This window comes from Oncorhynchus tshawytscha, linkage group LG20 (genome assembly GCF_018296145.1).
Source record: "Oncorhynchus tshawytscha isolate Ot180627B linkage group LG20, Otsh_v2.0, whole genome shotgun sequence".
NCBI classification, from domain to species: Eukaryota; Metazoa; Chordata; class Actinopteri; order Salmoniformes; family Salmonidae; genus Oncorhynchus; species Oncorhynchus tshawytscha.
In genome coordinates this window covers 15,020,750-15,048,700 of record NC_056448.1, presented here as the reverse complement: position 1 = coordinate 15,048,700, position 27,951 = coordinate 15,020,750, and the positions used below count along the sequence as shown (strand labels likewise).

Below are 27,951 nucleotides of genomic sequence, written 5' to 3'. Positions count from 1 at the left end.
TTTAGATTAGATCTTCCATATGTGACACTCAAATTGATAGTCAAGGGGCTACGCCCATCTACAAGAGTTGTATTCCTATCCATACTGGTAGACCCTTTATTTCAGAGATACCACACAATAAGAATGCTATAAAATCAATTATCTTTATTGGGATAGAAATCTGGAAACAAAGAAGAAAAATGTACACAACATGGTCCAAGAGGGTTACATTAACAAGGATGTCAAAGGAGCTTCAAGCCTCATTAATCCATCTCCAACTCTGCTTGTCTGTCACCGCACTGAGTTGGTCCCTTGGATTCACATGTAGGGGAGGTGTTTTAGACCATATATAGTCATTTAGAAAATATACACAGCACTATCTAATGATTACTTAACTTACTACTATTTAAATAAAACATGTGCACTGATACGCAAACGGATATAGCTGGTGAAGCATAATGATACAAAGGCCAGGCACACTGGCCAAATGGCAAGTAACAGAGGCTGAAGAGAAAATCACAATAAAAAGGCAGGAAAAAAACTCCACTGGCAAAATCCATGATTATTACTACTGTACAGCAACACTGGGGCATCTGTCCAAAATCAAACACTGTATGGTTTTCCATGATACTGCATCTTACCTACTACTTCCTGTTATACTATTTCCTGTTCTTGTCTGATGAAGGGACCTCCTGTCATCAAGCACAGGTCACAACACAACCCTTACGTATTATCAGTCAGAATTCACCACCACCCCTAAAACGTCTCTATCCTTCCTATGCGTAACTATTCTGCTACCTAGTACTCCTCTATGTCTATAACAAAGCAAGGTTGGTGATCAGCAAATGGGATGGCAGTCATTGAACAAGAGGAAAGGCAGACTGAGGAAGATTGGGGTGATAGAAATCATTCTAAACTGAGATATGTACAGGTGTAATGCTGGAGGCTGTGCTGTGAGAAGCTGTGGTGTCTGCGGTGCAAAGGCAGAGACGCCATAGACCTCTGGTCAGATCGGCTTATACAGCAGGGTGGTGACATACTTCTTCTTGTAGCGATGAGTCGCACTAAGCACCATCACACCATCCTAAGAGGAGAGAGAGAGAAATATATAACTCCATTAGCACATACTTGACATTTACCTTCACCTCTCCAAAAGCAACTCTTCTGGGAGTCCTTCTGTTACCTCTTGCAGACGTTGAATCAATCTACTAAGGCTCCATGGCTTTGATTTAATCTTTCTGATCTCCCTGTGGTCTTACCTTGATGGACAAGGCGTAGAGGTGATTGAGCATGACATGATTGGGTTCTGGGAGCAATGCAGGGTCACACTGAAGAGGGAGAGAGAATACATCTTACTCCAGTGCATACACATTGCTGTCAATTACATGAATAGCTCTCATGTCTTCATCGTTGATATTCCCATGAGGGTTTAGATTCAGTTGTTAGCGTCTTGTACTCACAGAGATTCCTGTGTCCTTGTTTAGGATGACCTGTAGCAAGTGAGGTGGGAGAATGGGCGGAGACTTGAACTTTTCTTCCTGCTTGGGTATGTAAGGGTCCTGATGGTACGGTCCGGGAGGAGAGCTAGACAGGTCTAACTCACAAACAGATGAGAGGAGGGGCAAGTTAATAAATACAATGGGAGAGCGAACACCAAGATTTGTCTAGTTAATATTTTGCTATTGCAAGTTGAAATCTAACTTTCTAACGCCATGGAGATATTTTCCAATACAGTAGCATAACTTGAATGGATGAACACGTTATGGATACTGACCTTGACACTGACCTGACATATCAGAGCATTTCTGTGAGTCCACCATAAGTGCATCAAACACCTCAAAGTCAGTCTTCTTCACTTGGATGACGTTGTTGACTGTGCCTAGCTGGTTGGTTACAACAGGCTGGAGGACCACAAAACCAGCAATCAAACAGAGAACTCATAAACATCAAATCTGTTCCAGTCATTCACTCCCATATGCCTGTGTAAATAGCTGAGGAGACAGTTGTTCCTATAAAGCCATTACAACATGTAAAACAGAGGTCGTTCTGGTCCCTAAAACACGCTGCTCACCTCAGCTGGGTCATGGGTCCACGTGCCGTCCACATAGAACTTATACTGATGCTCCCCTTCAGGCAGATCCACAATGGCCACAAAGTTGTTCTGACTGAAATAGAGAACAAACTAATATTAAATGATTAAATATTCAAGCATTATACCTCTCACTAAAGGTCTTCATTCATACAAAAGCTGGTTCTCTATCAGATAGGTAAGAATGGCTCACCCAGTGTTCAAGAATGGCCTTTTTCCCTTGATTCAGATTACAACCTCTCACTTGTTTGAAAATGAAATAATTTCCAAAATATCACTATTTTTTAGAACAAGCCATAGAAAGTTGGTTGCAATTTCAGTTTAATCCACTAGAAAAGACCGAACAAATATTACAACAAATATTATAGTTAAACTCAAATATATTCATTCATAATTTTTTTTAAATGGAAATGTCTGCTCTGTCCAAAATTACAACCAACTGATTGCAGCATTACCACAAAAATGGAGGAGGAAAGTGAAAGGGGGAGAAAGTAAGGAACTTGTTTGTCAGCCCTGAATTAAAGACCATAATTGGTTAAAGAAAACTGTGATAAATCAAATGTATACCAGTTTCATTAAAGGACCAAAGAATTGACAGCTGTGTTGTATAAATGGCAAAATAGTTGGGAAGAGATTTTCAACGCACTGATTCCATGGCACATGAACTGATACACAAAAGGATGCCGGATTCAAAACCTAAGAGTTATTCAATTTAAATGATTTGACAAAACTCTTGCAACATATATAATGTTATATATATATATATATGGGGGATTCAACCATCCCAGCTCTGAAGATTTTGCCACGAATAGACAGAATCATCAGATCATATGTTTTGGTACTGTCCATATGTAGCTTGTTTTTGGTCTCAGGTATGGCTGAAGAATTCAAATCAAATTGTATTTGTCACATTACACCTTACAGTGAAATGCTTACTTACAAGCCCTTAACCAAAAATGCAGTTAAGGAAAAAAAACTTAAAGTATTTACTAAAATAAACTGAAGTAAATGTATAAAATAAATAAGAAAAATAATTAAGGACCAACAATAAGATAACAGCAGCGAGGCTACATACAGGAGGTACCGGTACCGAATCAATGTGAGGGGCACCGGTTAGTCCAGGTAGTTGAGGTAATATGTACATTTAGGTAGAGGTAAAGTGAATATGCATGGATAATAAACAGAGAGTAGCAGCAGCAAAAAATGGGGTTGTGGGTGGAGTTCAGGAGTCCTATGGCTTGGGGGTAGGAGCTGTTAAGAAGTCCTTTGGACCAAGACTTGGCGCTCCGGTACCGATTGCCGTGCGGTAGCAGAGAGAACAGTCTATGACTAGGGTGGCTGGAGTCTGGCAATTTTTTGGGCCTTCCTCTGAAACCGATTCTTAAAAAGTAGCCACCCTTTGCCTCGATGACAGCTTTGCACACTCTTGGCATTCTCTCAACCATTTCAGGTGGTCACCTGAAATGCATTTCAATTAACAGGTGTGCCTTGTTAAAGTTAATTTGTGAAATATTTTCACCAATCAGTTGTGTTGTGACACGTTAGGGGTGGTATACAGAAGATAGCCCTATTTGGTAAAAGAGCAAGTCCATATTATGGAAAGAACAGCTCAAATGAGTAAAGAGAAACAACAGTCCATCATTACTTTTAGACATGGTCATTCAATCTGGAAAATTCAAAGAACTTTTAAAGTTCCTGCAAGTTGAGTCGCAAAAACCATCAAGCGCTATAATGAAACTGGGGACTACCACAGGAATGGGAGACCCAGAGTTACCTCTGCCGCAGAGGTAATAAATGCTTCACAGAGTTCAAGTAACAGACACATCTCAACATCAACTGTTCAGAGGAGACAGCCTGAATCAGGCCTTCATGGTCTAATTGCTGCTGTCATGACGTTGCCCTCTTTGGGTACAGCAAGCCCCTTCCCCCTCTCCCTGCCTCCTACAACTAGGCTGCTGTGGTCAGAGGTCGTAAATTCCAGGAAGATCCTGCCGCATGGCCACACAGTATAGAGACAGAGTGAAGTTTTATAGAGAACAAAGGAATTGCTTCCACCTCACAGAACTTGAGGTCCAAACAACATTTATGTTCCGGAGAAGGTATAAAAGATCGGTGAAGAATCCAATGACAAACCGGTCCGTTTGGTACAAGTTTGAAAGACTCATGAGAGACGGTGCGGCCACATTACCATAAAGCTGTTTATATAATAGCCTCAGATATGAGGTTTACATCTAATTGTTGTATAAGATGAATGAGTGAGGATGATACTATTTGTAAAATTGTGTAATGTGATTTTGGACTTTTTAATGAAGGAAACTCCAATTCCCTTTTGAGTTTAACTAAATCAGAGGACCGCCCATGAGCCCAGGTATTGTCGGGCATCCTGGGACAGGCCCTTTTCTGCATTCCTGAATAAAACCCCAACTTTGAGAAGTTCTCACGAGACCATGTTTTTCTCTATTACGAGAGAACAAAGGTAACAGACCATGTTTTCTCTCAATCACGAGAGGACAAAGGTTTCAGACCATTGCTGAATCTTTTAACCATACCACGTGGTTAAACTCTTAGACTATCGATACCGACAGAATAAGAATAAGTCTTTGATATTAATTACTAGTCTGCAGCTAGGAATTTGGTATCATTGAACGTGAAGAACGACAACCGCCGAAACATCCATTCTACAACAACATGAGTGAATGTCACTCTGAACTATCCCCTCTAACCACGACAGAGAGAGAGAGAGCGAGAGAGGACGGAAACTCTCCAACAGAAACTAACTTTTCAGCAGAGATCCCGACGACACACTGAGCGTAAATATATATATTGATTGCAACTGTTCCTGAATGAGTGAGCGTTCATGTGCAAAGGATTAGCATTTCAATGATCAACTGCGTGTTGTCTTCTCAGTCGACCCCCACTTCCCTTTCGTACATTCCCCTATCATTTCTTGTAACCATATTTACTTTGTTTGTTTGTTTATGCATTTCTGTGATTGTTTAGTTAGTTAATAAATAAATGATTTAAGACAATTGATGTATGGATGACTTATAGTGAAGACTGGGTTCGTGCAGATAACCAACAAATTCTGACATTTGGAATGAGACTAACATGAGGTAAAATAAATCATGAATTAATCAGAATACTATTTGATCAGATATGAAAATATCTGAAAAGTTATATTAGGAAAATTATAACTTTGTAATCTGAATATTTTCCTTGGTGTCCCGACTTCCTCGATAATTACAGTTACATGATTAATCAGTTTAAATCACGTAATAATAATTACAGGGAATCTTTGATAAAAACTAAAAGTCTTCATTTAATGATAATAAAGACACGACTGCTAAGAAACCACTATTAAAGGACACCAATATGAAGATAATTTCTTGGGCCAAGAAACACGATCAATGGACATTAGACCGGTGGAAATCTGTCCTTTGGTCTGATTTAAGATTTCTGGTTCCAACCGCTGTCTCTTTGTGAGTCGCAGAGTAGGTGAATGGATGATCTCTGCATGTGTGGTTCCCACCGTGAAGCATGGAGGAGGTGTGATGATGTGGGGGTGCTTTGCTGGTGACACTGTCATGATTTATTTAGAATTCAAGGCACACTTAACCAGCATGGCTACCACAGAATTCTGCAGCGATACACCATCCCATCTGGTTTGCTCTTAGTGGGACTATCATTTGTTTTTCAACAGGACAATATTCCAGCACACCTCCAGGCTGTGTAAGGGCTATTTGACCAAGAAGGAGAGTGATGGAGTGCTGCATACGATGAACTGGACTCCACAATCACTCGACCACAATCTATCTGTAATTTTAAAGCTGATCTACCCCCCTAAAATAAAATGTAAATAAACAGTAAGGGCATACATACAGTATACACTGAGTGTATAAAACATTAAGAACCCCTTCCTAATATTGAGTTACACCCCCTTTTACAAGGTGTCGAAAGTGTTCCACAGGGATACTGGCCCATGTTGACTCCAATGCATCCCACAGTTCTGTCAAGTTGGCTGGATGTCCTTTGGGTGGTGGACCATTCTTGATAAACACAGGAAACTGTTGAGCGTGAAAAACCCAGCAGTGTTCCAGTTCTTGACAAAATAAAACCAGTGCACCTTGCACCTACTAACATACCCTGTTCAAAGGCACTTAAATCTTTTGTCTTGCCCATTCACCCTCTGAATGGCACACATACACAATCCATGTCTCAATTGTCTCAAGCCTTAAAAATCCTTCTATAACCGGTCTTCATCTACACTGATTGAAGTGGATTTTACAGGTGACATCAATAAGGGATCATAGCTTTCACCTGGTCAGTCGATGTCATGGAAAGAGCAGGTGTTCCTAATGTTTTGTACATTCAGTGTATACTCACTCACAACACTGTGTGAATTGCACCAAAGGCAGGTCAACGATAATGTTATACGTATGATGCCCTTCTCATGGCTGCTAACACACCTCCTGGTTAGGGGAATCTTGTTGGCCCAGTTGTTGAAGGAACCGGACAGAAAGACCTCCTTTCCGCTTCCAGTCCAGCGGAACACAGTGGGGCGGTCCAGTGTGGGCCCTTTATCAGCCTCCAGGTCCTGCCGCCATGCAAGGTACTCCTCCTTCTCTAGTGGAGCCTAGGAGACAAGGGAAGAGGGAGAGATGAGTCTCTGTGTGTGTGAGAAATGGGAAGAGGGAGAGATGAGTCTCTCTGTGTGTGAGAAATGGGAAGAGGGAGAGATGAGTCTCTCTGTGTGTGTTTTAACAATGGGGTAAAATACTACGTAAATACTGTAGACAATCCTCTAAGAAAACCAATGGTCCAAACCTAATGTCTCCATCATAATCCATTCAAAAGTTCTGGAAGTTTTTACCCTTGAAGGACAGACAGAATTAGTTTGGCATCCTACAGGGTGACTAAATGGAGGACAGAGAAAATAAGTGGTAATAAATCTGGAAAAATGGCATCAAGTCAGCTAGGCGGGATTCTGTGCAAGAATTAAGGCTACTGTCTACCTGACAATCCACAGGACACAAAACAATAGAGGTAAGATGGATAGGACACATGATATGTAGTATTTTCTTTGAAGATTCACGTTCTTTTTAGAATATTTCTCACAAAAACAACCGTATCTCTGTGAAATGTCAACAGAGCACTGAGCTCATACCCAGCTTTTTATTTTCAAAGCCTTTTACATTTCATTCAGCTCATGTCATGCTCAATTAGCTTTTTAAGACCCACTGAAATAACTTTGAAGTTGATGACCACAAAATGTAAAATCCTCAACAGTTATTACGAGAAACCTGCACCACTGTCAACAGAGCTCGGTGCTTATTATCGGATGTATTAGGTTATGAAATCTGTCTTTTTGGATAGAATGTTAATGATATGATAGAGAACGACCCCACTTGAACAATTCAGAACATGAATAATCATATCTGTCTTGGTAAAATGTATTTTATAAACATAAGGAAGTTACATTTTATCACCAAAGCACGTTTTCTCTGGGGCAGAGTGGTTGGACAACCTACATAATTACAGAGGTTCACTCCTGTAAAACTGACCTTGATGTCCTCTCCATGGAACATATCAGCATCCTCTGGACTGTCCATGAGGATTTTAGGCCTGTCGCCCTCCTTGGCACGGCTGTCCCGCCTGTGTCCTGTACCCATACCGGTGTTAGTGTTCCCCATGGTCCCCTCTGTGTCAATAAGCCAAAATCACTGTGGACAAAGGTTGGAAAATTGCTTAAACTAATGGAACAGTAAAATAAACTAAAATCAATAAGGGACATCATGGAAAGAGAACGTGGGCACATCCAAACACTATGAGTAGGGTAAATGCATACATGTTTTCCCATGGAAGAAGTGGTCAGAAAGATTATTTTTGGACATGAATGCCAAAACATTCAGGAGATAAAGGTGCCGGCGAACGTCAACTTAAATGGTCATGTCTATTCTTTTATTGATCCGTTATTTTACCAGGTAAGTTGACTGAGAACACGTTCTCATTAAAAGCAACGACCTGGGGAATAGTTACAGGGGAGAGGAGGGAGATGAATGAGCCAATTGTAAACTGGGGATTATTAGGTGACCGTGATGGTTTGAGGGCCAGATTGGGAATTTAGCCAGGACACCGGGGTTAACACCCCTACTCTTACGATAAGTGCCATGAGATCTTAAATGACCTCAGAGAGTCAAGACACCCGTTTAACGTCCCATCTGAAAGACGGCACCCTACACAGGGCAGTGTCCCCAATCCCTGCCCTGGAGTATTGGGATATTTGGAAAGAGTGCCTCCTACTGGCCCTCCAACACCACTTCCAGCAGCATCTGGTCTCCCATCCAGGACCAACCCTGCTTAGCTTCAGAAGCAAGCCAGCAGTGGTATGCAGGGTGGTATGCTGCTGGCGATGATCTATATTCTATGATGATCTATATTCTATGATCTATATTTCTATGATTCAATGTCAGAGTGACCATCGGGTTCTTGGTCACCTTCATGACCAAGGCCTTTCTCCCCCGATTGCTGTTTGGCCAAGCGGCCAGCTCTAGGAAGTGTCTTGGTGGTTCCAAACTTCTTCCATTTAATAATGATGGTACCCTTCCCCAAATATGTGACTCGGCACAATCCTGTCTCGGAGCTTTACGGACAATTCCTTCGACCTCATGGCTTGGTTTTTGCTCTGACATGCACTGTCAATTGTGGGACCTTATATAGACAGGTGTGTGCCTTTCCAAATCATGTCCAATTAATTGAATTTTACCACAGGTGGACTTCAATCAAATTGTTGAAACATCTCAAGGATGATCAATGGAAATGGGATGCACCTGAGCTCAATTTCAAGTCTCATAGCAAAGGGTCTGAATACTTATGTAAACAAGGTATTTCTGTTTTTTATATTTAATAAAATTGCAAACATTTCTAAAAACCTGTTTTTGCTTTGTCATTATGGGGTATTGTGTGTAGATTGATGAGTATTTTTTTCTTTTCTTTATCCATTTCAGAATAAGGCTGTAATGTAACAAAATGTGGAAAAAGCCAAGTGGTCTGAATACTTTCCAAATGCACTATGTATATACATATATACAGTACCAGTCAAAAGGTCAGACACACCTACACATTTAAGGGAATTTCTTTAATTTGACTATATTCTACATTGCAGAATAACAGTGAAGACATCAAAACTATGAAATAACACATATGGAATCATGTAGTAGCCAAATAAGTGTTAAAAAATCAAAATAGATTTTAGATTCTTCAAAGTAGCCACCCTTTGCCTTGATGACAGCTTTGCACACCCTTGGCATTCTCTCAAAGCTCTTCACCTGGAATGCTTTTCCAACAGTCTTGAAGGAGTTCCCACATATGCTGAGAACTTGTTGGCTGCTTTTCCTTCACTCTGCGGTCCAAATCATCCCAAACCAACTCAATTGGGTTGAGGTCAGGGGATTGTGGAGGCCAGGTCATCTGATGCAGCACTCCATCACTCTCCTTCTTGGTCAAATAGTCTGGAGGTGTGTTGGGTCATTGTCCTTGAAAAAACAAATTATAGTCCCACTAAGCGCAAACCAGATGGATGGCGTATCGCTGCAGAATGCTGTGGTAGCCATGCTGGTTAAGTGTGCCTTGAATTCTAAATAAATCACTGACAGTGTCACCAGCAAAAGACACCCTGATAATCACACCTCCTCCTCCTTGCTTCAAGGTGGGAACTACCCATGCGAAGATAATCCATTCACCTGTTGAAACCAAAAATCTCAAATTTGGACTCATCAGACTAAAGGACAGATTTACACACAAACAAGCAAGATTTCTGGCTCTCACGGACCTGTAACTTCTTCTTTAAGAGGCTTCTCTGTCCTCCACTCGTTACCTGTATTAATGGCACCTGTTAGAACTTGTTATCAGTATAAAAGACACCTGTCCACAACCTCAAACAGTCACACTCCAAACTCAATTATGGCCAAGACCAAAGAGCTGTCAAAGGACACCAGAAACAAAATTGTAGACCAGCACCAGGCTAGGAAGACTGAATCTGCAACAGGTAAGTAGCTTGGTTTGAAGAAATCAACTGTGGGAGCAATTATTAGGAAATGGAAGACATACAAGACCACTGATAATCTCCCTCGATCTGGGGCTCCGTGCAAGATCTCACCCTGTGGGGTCAAAATGATCACAAGAACGGTGAGCAAAAATCCCAGAACCACACGGGGGGACCTAGTGAATGACCTGCAGAGAGCTGGGACCAAAGTAACAAAGCCTACCATCAGTAACACACTACGCCGCCAGGGACTCAAATCCTGCAGTGCCAGACGTGTCCCCCTGCTTAAGCCAGTACATGTCCAGGCCCGTCTGAAGTTTGCTAGAGAGCATTTGGATGATCCAGAAGAAGATTGGGAGAATGGCATATGGTTAGATGAAACCAAAATATAACTTTTTGGTAAAAACTCAACTCGTCGTGTTTGGAGGACAAAGAATGCTGAGTTGCATCCAAAGAACACCATACCTACTGTGAAGCATGGGGGTGGAAACATCATGCTTTGGGGCTGTTTTTCTGCAAAGGGACCAGAACCAGACGGCATCCCCAGCCGCGCCCTCAGAGCATGCGCAGACCAGCTGGCCGGTGTGTTTACGGACATATTCAACCAATCCCTATACCAGTCTGCTGTTCCCACATGCTTCAAGAGGGCCACCATTGTTCCTGTTCCCAAGAAAGCTAAGGTAACTGAGCTAAACGACTACCGCCCGTAGCACTCACATCCGTCATCATGAAGTGCTTTGAGAGACTAGTCAAGGACCATATCACCTCCACCCTACCTGACACCCTTGACCCACTCCAATTTGCTTACCGCCCAAATAGGTCCACAGACGATGCAATCTCAACCACACTGCACACTGCCCTAACCCATCTGGACAAGAGGAATACCTATGTGAGAATGCTGTTCATCGACTACAGCTCGGCATTCAACACCATAGTACCCTCCAAGCTCGTCATCAAGCTCGAGACCCTGGGTCTCGACCCCGCCCTGTGCAACTGGGTACTGGACTTCCTGACGGGCCGCCCCCAGGTGGTGAGGGTAGGCAACAACATCTCCTCCCCGCTGATCCTCAACACTGGGGCCCCACAAGGGTGCGTTCTGAGCCCCCTCCTGTACTCCCTGTTCACCCACGACTGCGTGGCCATGCACGCCTCCAACTCAATCATCAAGTTTGCGGACGACACAACAGTGGTAGGCTTGATTACCAACAACGACGAGACGGCCTACAGGGAGGAGGTGAGGGCCCTCGGAGTGTGGTGTCAGGAAAATAACCTCACACTCAACGTCAACAAAACTAAGGAGATGATTGTGGACTTCAGGAAACAGCAGAGGGAACACCCCCATCCACATCGACGGAACAGTAGTGGAGAGGGTAGCAAGTTTTAAGTTCCTCGGCATACACATCACAGACAAACTGAATTGGTCCACTCACACAGACAGCATCGTGAGGAAGGCGCAGCAGCGCCTCTTCAACCTCAGGAGGCTGAAGAAATTCGGCTTGTCACCAAAAGCACTCACAAACTTCTACAGATGCACAATCGAGAGCATCCTGGCGGGCTGTATCACCGCCTGGTATGGCAACTGCACCGCCCTCAACCGTAAGGCTCTCAGAGGGTAGTGAGGTCTGCACAACGCATCACCGGGGGCAAACTACCTGCCCTCCAGGACACCTACACCACCCGATGCTACAGGAAGGCCATAAAGATCATCAAGGACATCAACCACCCGAGCCACTGCCTGTTCACCCCGCTGTCATCCAGAAGGCGAGGTCAGTACAGGTGCATCAAAGCTGGGACCGAGAGACTGAAAAACAGCTTCTATCTCAAGGCCATCAGACTGTTAAACAGCCACCACTAACATTGAGTGGCTACTGCCAACACACTGTCAATGACACTGACTCTACTCCAGCCACTTTAATCATGGGAATTGATGGGAAATTATGTAAATATATCACTAGCCACTTTAAACAATGCTACCTTATATAATGTTACTTACCCTACATTGTTCATCTCATATGCATACGTTGATACTGTACTCTATATCATCGACTGCATCCTTATGTAATACATGTATCACTAGCCACTTTAACTATGCCACTTGGTTTACATACTTATCTCATATGTATATACTGTACTCGATATCATCTACTGTATCTTGCCTATGCTGCTCTGTACCATCACTCATTCATATATCCTTATGTACATATTCTTTATCCCCTTACACTGTGTATAAGACAGTAGTTTTTTTGGAATTGTTAGTTAGATTACTTGCTCGTTATTACTGCATTGTCGGAACTAGAAGCACAAGCATTTCGCTACACTCGCATTAACATCTGCTAACCATGTGTATGTGACAAATAAAATTTGATTTGATTTGATTTGATTTGATTTGAACAACTGATCCGTGTAAAGGAAAGAATGAATGGGGCCATGTATCGTGAGATTTTGAGTGAAAACCTCCTTCCATCAGCAAGGGCATTGAAGATGAAACGTGGCTGGGTCTTTCAGCATGACAATGATCCCAAACACACCGCCCGGGCAAAAGGAGTGGCTTCGTAAGAAGCATTTCAAGGTCCTGGAGTGGCCTAGCCAGTCTCCAGATCTCAACCCCATAGAAAATCTTTGGAGGGAGTTGAAAGTCCATGTTGCCCAGCAACAGCCCCAAAACATCACTGCTCTAGAGGAGATCTGCATGGAGGAATGGGCCAAAATACCAGCAACAGTGTGTGAAAACCTTGTGAAGACTTACAGAAAACGTTTTATCTCATTCATTGCCAACAAAGGGTATATAACAAAGTATTGAGATAAACTTTTGTTATTGACCAAATACTTATTTTCCACCATAATTTGCAAATAAATTCATTAAAAATCCTACAATGTGATTTTCTGGATTTTTTTTCTCATTATGGCTGTCATAGTTGGAGTGTACCTATGATGAAAATTACAGGCCTCTCATCTTTTTAAGTGGGAGAACTTGCACAATTGGTGGCTGACTAAATACTTTTTTGCCCCACTGTATATTAGAGGTCGACCGATTATGATTTTTCAACACCGATACCGATTATTGGAGGGCCACAAAAGCTTTTAAAATTTGTAATAATGACAATTACAACAATACTGAATGAACACTTATTTTAACTTAATATAATACCCCAAGAAAAATAGATTTAGCCTCCAATAAATAATGAAACATGTTCAATTTGTTTTAAATAATGCAAAAACAAAGTGTTGGAGAAGTAAAAGTGCAATATGTGCCATTTAAAAAAGCTAACGTTTGAGTTCCTTGCTCAGAACATGAGAACATATGAAAGCTGGTTCCTTTTAACATGAGACTTCAATATTCCAAGGTAAGAGGTTTTAGGTTGTAGTTAATATAGTATTTATAGGACTATATCTCTCTATACCATTTGCATTTCATATACCTTTGACTATTGGATGTTCTTATAGGCACTATAGTATTGCCAGTGTAACAGTATAGCTTCCGTCCCTCTCCTCGCCCCTACCTGGGCTCGAACCAAAAACACATCAACAACAGCCACACTCGAAGCAGCGTTACCCATGGCTCCACAAAAGCCGCGGCCCTTGCAGAGCAAGAGGAATAACTACTTCAAGTCTCAGAGCGAGTGACGTTTGAAACGCTATTAGCGCACACCCAGCTAACTAGCTAGCCATTTCACATCGGTTACACCAGCCATTAGGCTGATAGGCTTGAAGTCAGAAACAGCACTGTGCTTGCGAAGAGCTGCTGGCAAAACGCACAAAAGTGCTGTTTGAATGAATGCTTACGAGCCTGCTGCTGCCTACCATCGCTCAGTCAGACTGCTCTATCAAATCATAGACTTAATTATAACATAACAGAAATATGAGCCTTTGGTCATTAATATGGTCGAATCCGGAAACTATCATTTCGAAAACACGTTTATTATTTTTGTGAAATACAGAACCGTTCTGTATTTTATCTAACGGGTGGCATCCCTAAGTCTAAATATTCTTGTTACATTGCACAACCTTCAACGTTATGTCATAATTACGTACAATTCTGGCAAATTAGTTTGAAATGAGCCAGGCTGCCCAAACTGTTGCATATACCCTGACTCTGCGTGCAATGAACACAAGAGAAATGACACAATTTCACCTTGTTAATATTGCCTGCTAACCTGGATTTCTTTTAGCTAAATATGCAGGTCTAAAAATATATACTTCTGTGTATTGATTTTAAGAAAGGCATTTGTGTTTATGGTTAGGTACAGTCGTGCAACAATTGTTTTTTTCCCCCCAGATGTGCTTTTGTTAAATCATCCCCCAGCGTTGCATCGATTATATGCAATGCAGGACACGCTAGATAAACGAGTAATATCATCAACCATGTGTAGTTATAACCAGTGATTATGATTGATTGATTGTTTTTTATAAGATAAGTTTAATGCTAGCTAGCAACTTACCTTGGATTCTACTGCATTCGAGTAACAGGCAGGCTCCTCGTGGAGTGCAATGAGAGGCAGGTGGTTAGAGCGTTGGACTAGTTAACTGTAAGGTTGCAAGATTGGATCCCCCGAGCTGACAAGGTGAAAATATGTCGTTCTGCTCCTGAACAAGGCAGTTAACCCACCATTCCTAGGCCTACATTGAAAATAAGAATGTGTTCTTAACTGACTTGCCTAGTTAAATAAAGGTATATATAAAAAATACAAAAAAATGTATATATATATATATAAATCGGCGCCCCAAAATACCGATTTCCGATTGTTATGATTGTTGATTTTCGATTGTTGAAATCGGCGCTAATTAAATTGGCCATTCCAATTAATCGGTCGACCTCTAATATATACACACACACACACATATATATATTAAATAGTTTTACAAGCCTGTTTGTAAGCTTTTAAATGATATAAATCTCAAATGTGATTTTTGCAGTGATTAAGACTTTTGCAGTGATTAAGATTTGTTTTTTTTTTTGTTGTTGATCAAATTCAACAATCTCATTGATCTCTATACAAAAACTCCTTGCTTGGTGGACGAAAAAACACCAACTGCTTGAGGGAGGCAGATTTTCCATCAAGTGGAGCCTCGCTTTGCCGCTTCCTGTTTGTTTCTGCATAGTTCACCTTTAAAACAGGCTGACGTTTTTTTGATCTATGGATCAACTTCCAATTCCGGGAAACGCAGTAAACAATACGGGAATGACGCTTTTTATAACCCTTAACGTTACTTGCAGGTGAATGGATAAATTGTTTTGAGATCATTTAAACACTCTTCATATTCAACTATTCTAAACAACGAAAATACATCCGCATTAGGGCCCGGTGACGCTACATAATTGTAATTTGTTTTTTGGAAGGAAAATTATTTAACTCGTATGGTAATTCATTATTGGTTATATTTCATACTAGACATCTGGAAACACCGGACAGTTTAGTATCCCTGGTTAGGGTGCTGTGTTAACGTAGCTAGCTAAAAACATTAGCTAACGTTCGCTTTACGTTACCAAGCAATGTTTAGTATCTATGTCAAATAATTTGTGTGTGCGTCCCTGGAGTAAAACTTTTCCACATGGTCGGAAATTAAATGTTTTACCGGGAACAGATAATAGATGCCCGATTTCCTACACAGCACGCAAGCTCTTTTCGAGCTGCTGAAACCGATGGATCATAGAATGCTATAGTTACTAGCTAGCGAGCTAAAGTAAACAGCTAGCTCCCTCTGTGGCTATATCTGATTTAACGTTGACAAGAACCACAAACTGAGAAGGAAATATGAATATTGAAAACCATTACCTTAGAATTGATGTCAGTTTACACCACTAAAATGCTCGTCTTTTATTTGACAATTTTCCCACGTTCTGTTGTTGACAACACAACCTTCCTCATCATTCCAGAGCGCCCCGCCTCTTTTCTTTCTTGACGGTCATAGAGCGCATGCAGTTTCACTTTCTTACCACCTGGTGGAAGTGTCGACCTTTAATGGGCTATCAAGACTCAGTCCAGCAGGGAAAGCTAGATTTCTAGGACATAAAAGTTATAACCATCCTAGCTCATTATTTAAGCATTATTTAGACATTATTTCAAACATTTTCCTTGTGTATATCTACAGTCACATAATGTATAATCCCTGTGCTGAAAGTCAAACTAGTAGTCCTTGTGTTTTTCATGGAGGTCTTTCAAGTCAACTTTACAATCATGATGACGGGCAGTCAAACAAACAAGAATGGTCACTTGCTTAGAAACTTCTGATATGGTTTTTCCAACACCCTACAGCTCTCAGCAGCTTGTGAAATAGCTCTGGCTGCACTGTCTGGTGGCTCCCTATCTTCAGTCCGTCTGAGTGTGAGGAGAGCTACAGAGGAGACTGCAGATTATTCTGTCCCTGTTTTATCCTCACCTTCTGCATGTCCTATATGCCAGTACCAATTACTCCCTTTCCAGCCTCCCTCCATAATACACAAACAGAAGGCTAGTGAGGGGAGGATGTCTCATAATGATGCCTGAAATGGAGAGAATGGAATGGTATCAAACGCATGGAAACCATGTTAGATGTGTTTGATACCAGTCCATAGTATTCCGTTCCAGTCATTACTATGAGCCCATCATCCCCAATTAAGGTGCCATCAGCCACCTGTAATACACACACTCATCCACTCATAAACAGACACACTCATTATACACAGTTACACATATCTCTGGAGCTGGAGTCTTATATCTCCCTCTCGAACTTTAAGCATCAGCTGTCTGAGCAGCTTACCAATCACTGTACCTGTACACAGCCAATCAGTAAATAGCACACCCTCTTGCTCTTTTGCACCCCAGTATCTCTACTTGCACATCATCATCTGCACATCTATCACTCCAGTATTAATGCTAAATTGTATTTATTTTCACCTCTAGGGCCTATTTATTGCCTACTCTTCTACATTTGCACACACTGTACATAGATGTTTCTTTTGTGTTATGGACTGTACCTTTGTTTATGTGTAACTCTGTGTTGTTGTTTTTGTCCCACTGCTTTGCTTTATCTTGGCCCGGTCGCAGTTGTAAATGAGAACTTGTTCTCAACTGGCCTACCTGGTTAAATAAAGGTGAAATAAATAAACAAATAAACGCACTTATCAAGACATAGACACGTACACACTCTCGCTCTCTCTCTCTCTCTCTCTCATGCATAGGTCAGGTACACATATACATAAGGCATCCTCACAAACATACGGATACCCTCCAGTTTTGCTTGCTATCGCACAGGGAGCCTGTGCCCTTTGCTGTGGCTCATAATGAGGTCTCGGATCAAAGTGCTGTTCAAAGGGATGCTGGGTTGTGATGCCCACAGACAGTAGGAGGCTAATTATTACCAAGCTATCTAAAAACATAATCATTATATTATAGTAACATGGCCCCGTGTTTAGAATTCAATCTTCTTTCACCCGAATGCCTTTTAGTCAAATAATGAGCTTTACTTTCTAGCTGGGAGCAGGATGGTGTTGATGGTCCAGCATCCCTGTGGTGCCCTGTCTGTCAATCACACGGCACAGCATGCCCCTAGAGGCCAGGCCAGTCAGCAGTCCTTCCTCTGAGCTCAGTGGGACGTTTGTTACACTTCACATTGATTTACACTGACCTTCATTCAGTCACACAAGAGACTCTGCATAGACACACTCTCGCTTGAATGGGCCCTGGCCCTGCTGTCACTGAGTGGATCATTGCTATTGTAAAGAATAGCAGTGCTGTGAGTTATTTTTGAGACAAAGGCTAAATCAAATTCAACTTCAAATGAAATTGTATTTGTCACACTTTGTAAAAAATTGTGGAAATGCTTACTTACCAGCCTTTCCCAACAATGCCAAGATATTGTTGTTGTTTTTAGAAATAATAGAAAAATAATAACATGAGGAATGCATAATGAGTAACAATAACGTGGCTATATGCACAGGGTACCAGTACCAAGTCGATGTGCAGAGGTATGAGGTAATTAAGGTAGATACAGTTGAAGTCTGAAATTTACATACACCTTAGCCAAATACATTTAAACTCAGTTTTTCACAATTCCTGACATTTAATCCTAGTAAAAATTCCCTGTATTAGGTCAGTCAGGATCACCGCCTTATTTTAAGAATGTGAAATGTCAGAATAATAGTAGATAAATCACTCTATTTCAGCTTTTATTTCTTTCATCACATTCCCAGTGGGTCAGAAGTTTACATACACTCAATTAGTATTTGGTAGCATTGCCTTTAAATTGTTTGACCCAGTTAAACATTTTGGGTAGCCTTCCACAAGCTTCCCACAAGAAGTTTGGTTAATTTTGGCCCATTCCTCCTGACAGAGATGGTGTAACTGAGTCAGGTTTCAAGGCCTCCTTGCTCGCACACGCTTTTTCAGTTCTGCCCACAAATTTTCCATAGGATTGAGGTCAGGGCTTTGTGATGGCCACTCCAATACCTTGACTTTGTTGTCCTTAAGCCATTTTGCCACAACTTTGGAAGTACGCTTGGGGTCATTGTCCATTTAGAAGACCCATTTGCGACCAAGCTTTAACTTCCTGACTGATGTCTTCAGATGTCTTCCTGCCTCATGAAGCCATCTATTTTGTGAAGTGCACCAGTCCCATCTATTTTGTGAAGTGCACCAGTCCCTCCTGCAGCAAAGCACACCCACAACATGATGCCCCCCGTGCTTCACGGTTGGGATGGTGTTCTTCGGCTTGCAATCCTCTCCCTTTTTTCTCCAAACATAACAATGGTCATTATGGCCAAACAGTTAGATTTTTTGTTTCATCAGACCAGAGGACATTTCTCCAAAAAGTACGATCTTTGTTCCCATGTGCAGTTGCAAACCGTAGTCTGGCTTTTTTATGGTGGTTTTGGAGCAGTGGCTTCTTAATTGCTGAGCTGCCTTTCAGGTTATGTCGATATAGGACTCGTTTTACTGTGGATATAGATACTTTTGTACCTGTTTCCTCCAGCATCTTCACAAGGTCCTTTGCTGTAGTTCTGGGATTGATTTGCACTTTTCACACCCAAGTACGTTCATATCTAGGAGACAGAACGCGTCTCCTTCCTGAGCGGTATGACGGCTGCGTGGTCCCATGGTGTTTATACTTGCATGCTATTGTTTGTACAGATGAACGTGGTACCTTCATGCGTTTGGAAATTGCTCCCAAGGATGAACCAGACTTGTGGAGGTCTACAATTTTTTTCTGAGGTCTTGGCTGATCTCTTTTGATTTTCCCATGATGTCATGCAAAGAGGCACTGAGTTTTAAGGTAGGCCTTGGAATACATCCATAAGTACACCTCCAATTGACTCAAATGATGTCAATTAGCCTATCAGAAGCTTCTAAAGCCATGACATCATTTTATGGAATTTTCCAAGCTGTTTAAAGGCAGAGTCATCTTAGTGTATGTAAAGCTCTGACCCACTTGAATTATGATACAGTGAATTATAAGTCAAATAATCTGTCTGTAAACAGTTGTTGGAAAAATTCATTGTGTTATGTACAAAGTGCAAAAACTTGCCAAAACTATAGTTTGTTAACAAGAAATTTGTGGAGTGGTTGAAAATGGGTTTTAATAATTCCAACCTAAGTGTATGTAAACTTCTGACTTCAACTGTATGTACATATAGGTAGGGATAAAGTGACTAACCAACAGGATAGATAAACAATAACAGCAGCGTGATGAGTAAAAAGAGTTTGTGCAAAATAGTTCCCCGGGCTAACTATTTAGCAGTCTTATGGCTTGGGGGTAGAAGCTGTTCAGGGTCCTGTTGGTTCCAGACTTGGTACATCGGTACTGCTTGCCGTGTGGTAGCAGAGAGAACAGTATGAATTGGGTGGCTGGAGTCTCACAATTATTATGGCCTTGCTCTGACACCGCTTGGTATAGAGGTCCTGTCCTGGATGGCAGCGAGCTCGGCCACAGTGATGCAAGTTGCCATACCAAGCGGTAATGTAGTCAGTCAAGATGCTCTCAATGGTGCAGCTTTACAACGTTTTGAGGATCTGAGGGCCCATGCTGAGGGGGAAGAGGCATTGTCAAGCCCTCTTCACGACTGTGTTGGTCTGTATGGAGCATGATTATTCCTTAGTGATATGGCCACAGATGAACTTGAATCTCTCAACCTGCTCCACTACAGCCCTGTCGATATTGATGGGTCTCTGACCCTCTCCCTGTAGGTCTCATTGTCATCGGTGGTCAGGCCTACTGCCGTTGTGTTGTGTCGCCAAACTTAACGGTGTTGTTGGAGTTATGGAGTCATTGGTGAACAGGGGGTACAAGAAGGGACTAAGCATGCACCCCTGAGGGGCCCCAGTGTTGAGGGTCAGCGTGGTGTTTGTGTTGTTGCCTACCCTTACCACTTGGGGGCGGCCCGCCTGGAAGTCCAGGATCCAGTTGCAGAGGGAGCCATTTAATCCCAGGGTCCTTCATTTAGTGATGAGCTTGGAGGGCACTATGGTGAGCTGCAGTCAATGAACAACATTCTCACATAGATTAGTTGAGTTTCTTCGGAGCGGCCAATAAACAGAATATCATCACTTAATCTGTTATGAAAGCGTTATAAACGCTCATCTAAGAAAATATACCCAAGCTTAAAACTCCATTTAGAGATGGATCCAATCTTTATTTTTCAGAAGAACAGTCTTGCAGTCTTGACAAACTCCCGGGGATAGTGTTCAGTGGCGTTGGTGGCAGTAGCCACTCGCAGTAACCATTTTAATCCCACCACCGCAAGGTAGGGCTTCTTAGAAAACCTCCCAGCCAGGAATAATGTGGATCACTCTGTGCCTTTCACGCTTACTGGCGCCACATGAACACCTGAGGGGTTTCAATGAGCCACTCCACTCAACAATACTCCAGTGAGCTGCTTAGGACACAATGGTTAGTCACTACCTATATAGTACTCTTGGCATTTATTTACAGTTTTTCACATTTACATTTATCTTGATAGAGCAAATGGAATCTAGTAAAGACACTAACGTTTGTTCCCTGAGCATTGGACACTTAGCAAAGAAACACGTAATACATAGAGCCCATTAAGAGGGTTAATGCCATGCATTTATTTCAGCACTGTCACATATTCCCCAGCCTTTACCATCTTAGCATTCAAGTACCAGACATTAGACCTTCATTACATGAGCATAAACATGATATACTGTAGCACCTGTATCAACATGTTCCCCTAACTAACCCAAACTGTAATGCCGCTCCATAAAGCCAATACATTTCACCGTTAATGTACAAGTCGAGTCTGAAGCAATGCTACTGCAAGTATCATGTGTGGGCTCCAACCTCACTCATCCTACGGAGATCCCTTTTAAATGCATGATTTCAATTCCAAGAAATAACCCTCAAAAGCTGTGTTGCAATTCTAAATTTCAGTGTTCAAATCAAATACTAGAATGGCAGCAGCAGAGTATTCCACTTTGTCATGTGCAGTGGTTGTAGAAGGCTACTACAGTACAGGAGCAAATCTACTTATAGGTGAATGAACAGGCCCAGTTACTGGATTAGTGTCCAATACAACAACAAATTCCCAACCTTCATCATAGTCTTCGCTTAAAGATAACAAATGGATCTTAAACAAGTGAGTGGAAAAATGGAGGGTAGAATAAATACAGTGTTTTAAATGCATAATAATATATGTCATTATACTTATATGGCATATGTCTCGATATATAATATGATGTATGCACATAGCTTTCATTCCTGTTTGGTAAATGTGCTGATCAGGAAGCAGTTGCACTGTCAGTCTTAACACAGAAGTCTATCCGTTCATCAACCAAGATTTGAAGGGGCTTCAAAATCTCCCTCAATGACAGAGATACTATTTTACTTTCAACAATTATGATACAATACAGAAGATGATCCAAATAAGATGCTTGAACCAATAGCAGGTTATGTGATAGTCGTATGCTATCAATGTAATTCTTATCCAATTCAAACTTGATCACACAAAAGGTGTCTTAGACTGTAACATGACAAATGGAATGTATAAAGTAATCATTTAGTTTCCCCAACTCCGGTCCTCAAGTACACCAAAAGGTACATATTTGTGTTGTGGCCCCAGACAAACACACCTGATTTGACTTGTCAACTAATCATGAAGCCCTTGACAAAAACATCTGATTTAATTTGTCCGGGGCAACAACAAAAAATGTGTGCCGTTGGGAGAAATCAAGAACCGGGAGTTGGGAAGCACTGATTTAGGGGAAAGTGAGCCTCCCGGGATACCCCTGAGCCTTCAAAGCACCACTGAATTGTTGGCTTGTGTGTGAAAATGGGCCATTGCCTTTTTATCCTTAGTGTTTCATGAGTGTCTATAACAAGTGGGTTGTCAGCTTGTGTTGTCATTTTACTGTCGGTAAGTACTTGTAGGTCATTGAATGTTGTTTTCAGTGGGTCGTTGATCGGTGGTGTCAGTGGGTCGTTGATCGGTGGTGTCAGTGGGTCGTTGATCGGTGGTGTCAGTAGGTCGTTGATCGGTGGTGTCAGTGGGTCGTTGATCGGTGGTGTCAGTGGGTCGTTGATCGGTGGTGTGAAGCAGGAGATCTGTTGATGGCTTGTTCTGTCCAGTCTCTTAGTGGTGCAGTATTCCTCTATTTGCTCAGGTTTGTCCCCTATAGTGCCATGGTATATGCTCTCCCAGGCAGGGTGAGGTCTCGTGGGCTATAGTGGTAGGCGGATGTGCATGGCCAAGCTGTTGGGCCGTGCAGCCAGGATGTAGATGGCACTCTCCCTCAGGAAGTCTTCCCAGCTCACTGGTCTGGTGATGGGAACAGAGAGGTTAGGGAGCCAACTCCTCTAAACTGAGGCTTGCTTACTGCAAACACACAATTATATTTAGTACATACCTGTTGTCATCTTTCTGACTGCTTCTCTCACTGCTGGAGCTGGCTGGGCTGCTCTCAGATATGGGGCCAACGTGGCTAATACTGCCTCAGGAAACACACACGACAGAAATATTGTATCACTATACACTACAATTGGTGGCATTGAGTTTCCAACATGTCCGCCAAGGACAAGACACCCTTTTCTTTCAAAAAGTATTTTGTTTCAGCTGTGAAGAGGTCAGGTGCAAATATAGTGCGAAACCACATTCCCACTGAAAATGTCTCAGTGGGTTACTGAGACCAAACGGCTCTCTTCCAGGCCACAGCCAAACTCATGAATTATTAGATGGAGAAAGGTTCAAGGTCTGCTTTGTGAACCTCTATGAAAGCTTAATACTTGAACACTTGGTTACATCCTCAATCTTCTCGCACTCTCTGGCTTAATATTATGTTTACATTATACATTCTCTGGCTTAAAATGATGTCTATCATATACTATAAGTAAGCTCTATGCAAAAGCTGTAAAAAAAAAAAAAAATTAAAAAGGAAAAAAAAAAAAACAGCAGCTTCTGACCTAAGAGGTGAATTAGAATGCATTCTCACTTCTGGGCGTAGACCCTCTCACGTCAACAACTGTGTCCTCAAAGCTGACGAGTGAAGCCTACTAGAGCTTCTCACAGAAAAACAAAAGCCTATCTTTTGATCTTTCTAATGAGAGGACTGAATCGATCTTATCTAACCAACAGGGAATCATCATTAGGAAGGACTCTTGGAGTATAGGGTAGACATCTCAATTGTTCTTTCAACTTTGTAACTACCACCTGTATTGTTTGATCTGTGATTTCATTATTCCTCAGGTGAACTTTATCCTGGCCTTGGTGGGTGGGGGAGTGAAATGATGGGTGGAATGTCAAAAGGGAATAGGTTGTGTGAGATTACTTGTGGTTTGAGGGCTTGGATGTGCCGAAGAGAAGAAAGATACGTATAACCCATGCCGTGCTGTGTCACTTACCCACAATTCACAGGAGAACACAATCCAAAGAGTCTGTGAAGGATGGAATGGCATTACATGACATATAACAATGAAGGAGGGTAACACAGGGTAGTGCATGCATGCACACACTTATTGTGAATTCATTGGTATCAGAGAGAAGGTCTAGATCACAGTGAGACCAACACTGAGATGAAGAAAGGTGAGTTATAGAAATAAAGCTAGCTTAGGTAAATTATTTCATACAGCTCAGAGTAGCCCTGAACAGGGCCAGCTCTACGAGGTAGCAAAGCCAGGCCTGGTTATGTCATAAGGTACCACCATTACCTTGTTAAGGAAGCTCATCAGATCCCAGGGTGGGGTTTCTTTCCTCACAGGGGGGGGAAAAAAGTTGTTCATTTTTGCAGACAGCTAATAATAACCTAGCTAGTAGATACTAGCTTTGTTACGTTTTGGTAGCGACAAGCTGAATAATTATAGGTGGTTGGCTAAGCGTTTATCAGCATGGACATCCAAAAATAGCTGGGCACTGCCAAGAGCACAAAAACATTTTTTAAAAGAGGACCATGTCGAGAGCGATCCAAAGCTCACTGATGAGCCTGCGGCAGGCCCGACCACTGAGATGGAGAAGAGCCAGGGCCTATCACCAGCAGCACAAGGGTAACATCACAACAAGCACCTGTACCTCTGTTACACCAGTCAATAGCAACTGACAAGCTGTTGCATCTAACCAAAACTGAACCGGTGGAGTTTATTGTGGCTCGAACATTCTTGCAAAGTGAAATGGCAACCACAGTCAGCAACAACAAAATGGACCCCACTGAGTGTTCTTCAAAGACAGGATGGGCATTTGTCAGCAATGCAGACTGTGCTGTTGGCACTGAAATATGATTAAAAGTTGAGGCATCTACAGCAATGTGAGAAAATTCAGATGAAACCCCAGCAGTCAGCTTTAGTTCACAGCTCTCACAGGCACAGTCAATTTGCAGCATCTCACACCATGAAAAAAACGAATATTAGTTCTTCGTTTGTAGAGCAGGGTTTTCCCAACTGGCGGCCTGCGATTTTCATAGATTTTTATTTTTTATTGTTGGACATAAAAGACTGAAAACACCAGTAAAATCAGCTCCAAGGGAGCTTCGGAAATCTGTTGCCAAGTATTCCCACGCATAATAGAGATACTGTATTTGATTGTATACAAATTTAAGCAAGGTTTTAAAGTATTATGTTTTAGTACAAAATTATATCCGTTTGGGCTTCTTGCAGTCAATATGCAGTCTACAAAATATTTGTAATTATGAAAATATCATCCCGCAGCTGAATTTAGTTGATGTTCCCTGTTGTAGAGTATGAGGCGGATAGAAGAGGAGAGATGGGTCACATTGAGTAGGAGCGCCTGACTGCGAGTCTGTGACAGACATTGAATGAACTATACAACCTCATCTCCATGAGCTCAGTCTCACCAGCGTTATGCTCACCTCACGTTGCAGGACTGGGACTCCTTGCTGAACTTCTGAAACCAGGACTGCTGGGCCCAGCGGGTCTCTGCTCCCGTGACCACACCATCTTTATCCAGGTCCAAACCCACGAACACTGACCGCACGTGGTCTCTCTCCTTAGCGCTCAACAGACGCACCAACGAGTTCTGGGAACAAGGCAGTGTTAATTTTTTTGGCTCTCTTTTTTTTTATTTAGTCCAGTCTCATGAAAACAGTGGGCCATTTTAGTCAAATAAATGCCCTTTCATTGTAATCACATTTTTATTGCCTCATTAACCTATAGTTAACATAATCAGTGACCATGTGCACAAACATACATAGCCTTGTCCTACCAACATATTTTAATGCATAACATCCTATTCTTCCCAACAGCAGAAATATGACAAACATAAACTCAGCAAAAAAAGAAACGTCCTTTTTTCAGGACCCTCTCTTCAAAAGATAATTCATAAAAATCGAAATAACTTCACAGATCTTCATTGTAAAGGGTTTAAACACTGTTTCCCATGCTTGTTCAATGAATCATAAACAATTAAAGAACATGCACCTGTGGAACGGTCGTTAAGACTCTAACAGCTTACGGACTATAGGTAATTAATATCACAGTTATGAAAACTTTGGACACTGAAGAGGCCTTTCTACCGACTCTGAAAAACACCAAAAGAAAGATGCCCAGGGTCCATGCTCATCTGCGTGGAGGTGCCTTACGCATTCTGCAAGGGGGCATGAGGACTGCAGATGTGGCCAGGGTAATAAATTGCAATGTCCGTACTGTGAGATGCCTAAGACAGTGCTACAGGGAGACAGGACGGACAGCTGATCGTCTTCGCAGTGGCAGACCACGTGTAACAACACCTGCACAGGATCGGTACATCCGAACATCACACTTGCAGGACAGGCACAGGATGGCAACAACTGCCCGAGTTACACCAGGAACTCACAATCCCTCCATCAGTGCTGAGGGCTTGTAGGCCTTACGAGACATCACCGGCAACAACGTCACCTATGGGCACAAACCAACCATCGCTGGACCAGACAGGACTGGCAAAAAGTGCTCTTCACTGACAAGTCGCAGTTTTGTCTCACCAGGGGTGATGGTCAAATTCGCATTTATTGTAGAAGGAATGAGCATTACACTGAGACCTGTACTCCGGCGCGGGATCGTCATGGTCTGGGGCAGTGTGTCACAGCATCATCGGACTGAGCTTGTTGTCATTGCAGGCAATCTCAATGCTGCGCGTTACAGGGAAGACATCCTCCTCCCTCATGTGGTACCCTTCCTGCAGGCTCATCCTGACATGACCCTCCAGCATGACAATGCCACCAGCCATACTGCTTGTTCTGTGCGTGATGTCCTGCAAGACAGGAATGTCAGTGTTCTGCCATGGCCAGCGAAGTGCCCGGATCTCAATCCCATTGAGCACGTCTGGGACCTATTGGATCGGAGGGTGAGGGCTAGGGCCATTCCCCCCAGAAATGTCCGGGAACTTGCAGGTGCCTTGGTGGATGAGTGGGGTAACATCTCACAGCAAGAACTGGCAAATCTGGTGCAGTTCATGAGGAGGAGATGCACTGCAGTACTTAATGCAGCTGGTGGCCACACCAGATACTGACTGTAACTTGTGAATTTGACCCCGCCTTTGTTCAGGGACACATTATTCCATTTCTGTTCCACATGTCTGTGGAACTTGTTCAGTTTGTCTCGGTTGTTGAATCTTGTTATGTTCATATATAGATTTACACATTTTTTTATTTTATTTCACCTGTATTTAACCAGGTAAGCTAGTTGAGAACAAGTTATCATTTACAACTGTGACCTGGCCAAGATAAAGCAAAGCAGTGCAACAGAAACAACACAGAGTTACACATGGAATAAACAAGCGTATAGTCAATAACACAATGTTAAGTTTGCTGAAAATAAATGCAGTTGACTGTGAGAGGAAGTTTGTTTTTTTGCTGAGTTTATATAAGAATTAGCTGGCCATGTAAATTCCTAATTCAGCCTTCATAGATATTACTCATTACATTTAAAAAAACAGAGAGAGACAGAGAGAAGCACAATCACCAGATGGTGCAGCAAAGTATTGGCAAAGTAGTGTGGGTTGCACCTCGCGTCATTGCCATTGTTGTCAATGTTCCACAGATGAATCGGCCACAATTGGGGTTTCGCCCAGTGATGTAGTTGAGTCACTTAACCGCATTTCCAAATTGGGAGTCCCAAGTCCCCTGTACTCGAGTCCCAGACAAAGTCCGATTCACCAATGGTCGAGTCATAAGTCCCTATGGCTGAAGTCTAAGTCCCAGTGCTCAAGTCCTGGTCCAATTGCTGAAGTCTGAGTCACTGGGTCCACATTAACTCAAAATAACAATATTTACCAAGTCAGTGTAGTGGAAAAAGGAAATTGGTCAATAAATTGTTTGCTATGCCTTTTCCTCTGTGCCACCAAATATTTTGGTAATGTTACCAGTTGCAAAACGTTGTTGAATGTTGCAGGTAGAAATTCCATGAATAGAAACGACGTTGTTCCTTATGCAAC

General features: G+C 42.2%; 2 protein-coding genes across 4 annotated transcripts in view; both read right to left on the bottom strand.

Annotated features, from left to right (window-relative positions):
- Positions 1-129: 129 nt before the first annotated feature.
- Positions 130-16,023, bottom strand: prkab1a (protein kinase, AMP-activated, beta 1 non-catalytic subunit, a). Of its 2 annotated transcripts, none has more exons than XM_024380572.2 (8): positions 15,884-16,023; positions 7,630-7,788; positions 6,535-6,701; positions 2,051-2,144; positions 1,754-1,880; positions 1,440-1,573; positions 1,239-1,307; positions 130-1,063 (listed from the first exon to the last, which is right to left on the bottom strand). In XM_024380572.2, exons 2-8 carry the CDS (start codon positions 7,756-7,758, stop codon positions 986-988), a joined length of 798 nt encoding a protein of 265 aa, XP_024236340.1. In that variant the 5' UTR covers positions 7,759-7,788; positions 15,884-16,023; the 3' UTR covers positions 130-985. The 2 variants fall into 2 exon arrangements, with proteins under 2 accessions (XP_024236340.1, XP_024236341.1); XM_024380573.2 differs by having other exon boundaries at positions 1,766-1,880.
- Positions 16,024-22,493: 6,470 nt separating this feature from the next.
- LOC112219381 (PHD finger protein 24) overlaps positions 22,494-27,951 on the bottom strand; it is a 33,808-nt gene continuing 28,350 nt past the window's right edge. The window contains exons 6-9 of one of the 2 annotated variants that reach the window (XM_024380574.2): positions 25,394-25,560; positions 23,937-23,969; positions 22,946-23,026; positions 22,494-22,857 (exon numbers count right to left, since the gene is read on the bottom strand). In XM_024380574.2, the coding sequence (XP_024236342.2) occupies positions 22,761-22,857; positions 22,946-23,026; positions 23,937-23,969; positions 25,394-25,560 (378 nt within the window). In that variant the 3' untranslated portion in view covers positions 22,494-22,760. The remainder of the gene's footprint in view (positions 22,858-22,945; positions 23,027-23,936; positions 23,970-25,393; positions 25,561-27,951) is intronic. The other variant, XM_024380575.2, reaches the window with a different exon arrangement.

Coding starts and splice junctions, on each gene's coding strand:
- prkab1a (XM_024380572.2), bottom strand. CDS start 7,758: ATGGGGAACACTAACACCGGTATGGGTACAGGACACAGGCGGGACAGC. Junction 6,702..7,629: donor TCCATGGAGAGGACATCAAG/GTCAGTTTTACA, acceptor CTTGTCTCCTAG/GCTCCACTAGAGAAGGAGGA. Junction 2,145..6,534: donor AAGATTCCCCTAACCAGGAG/GTGTGTTAGCAG, acceptor TCTCTATTTCAG/TCAGAACAACTTTGTGGCCA.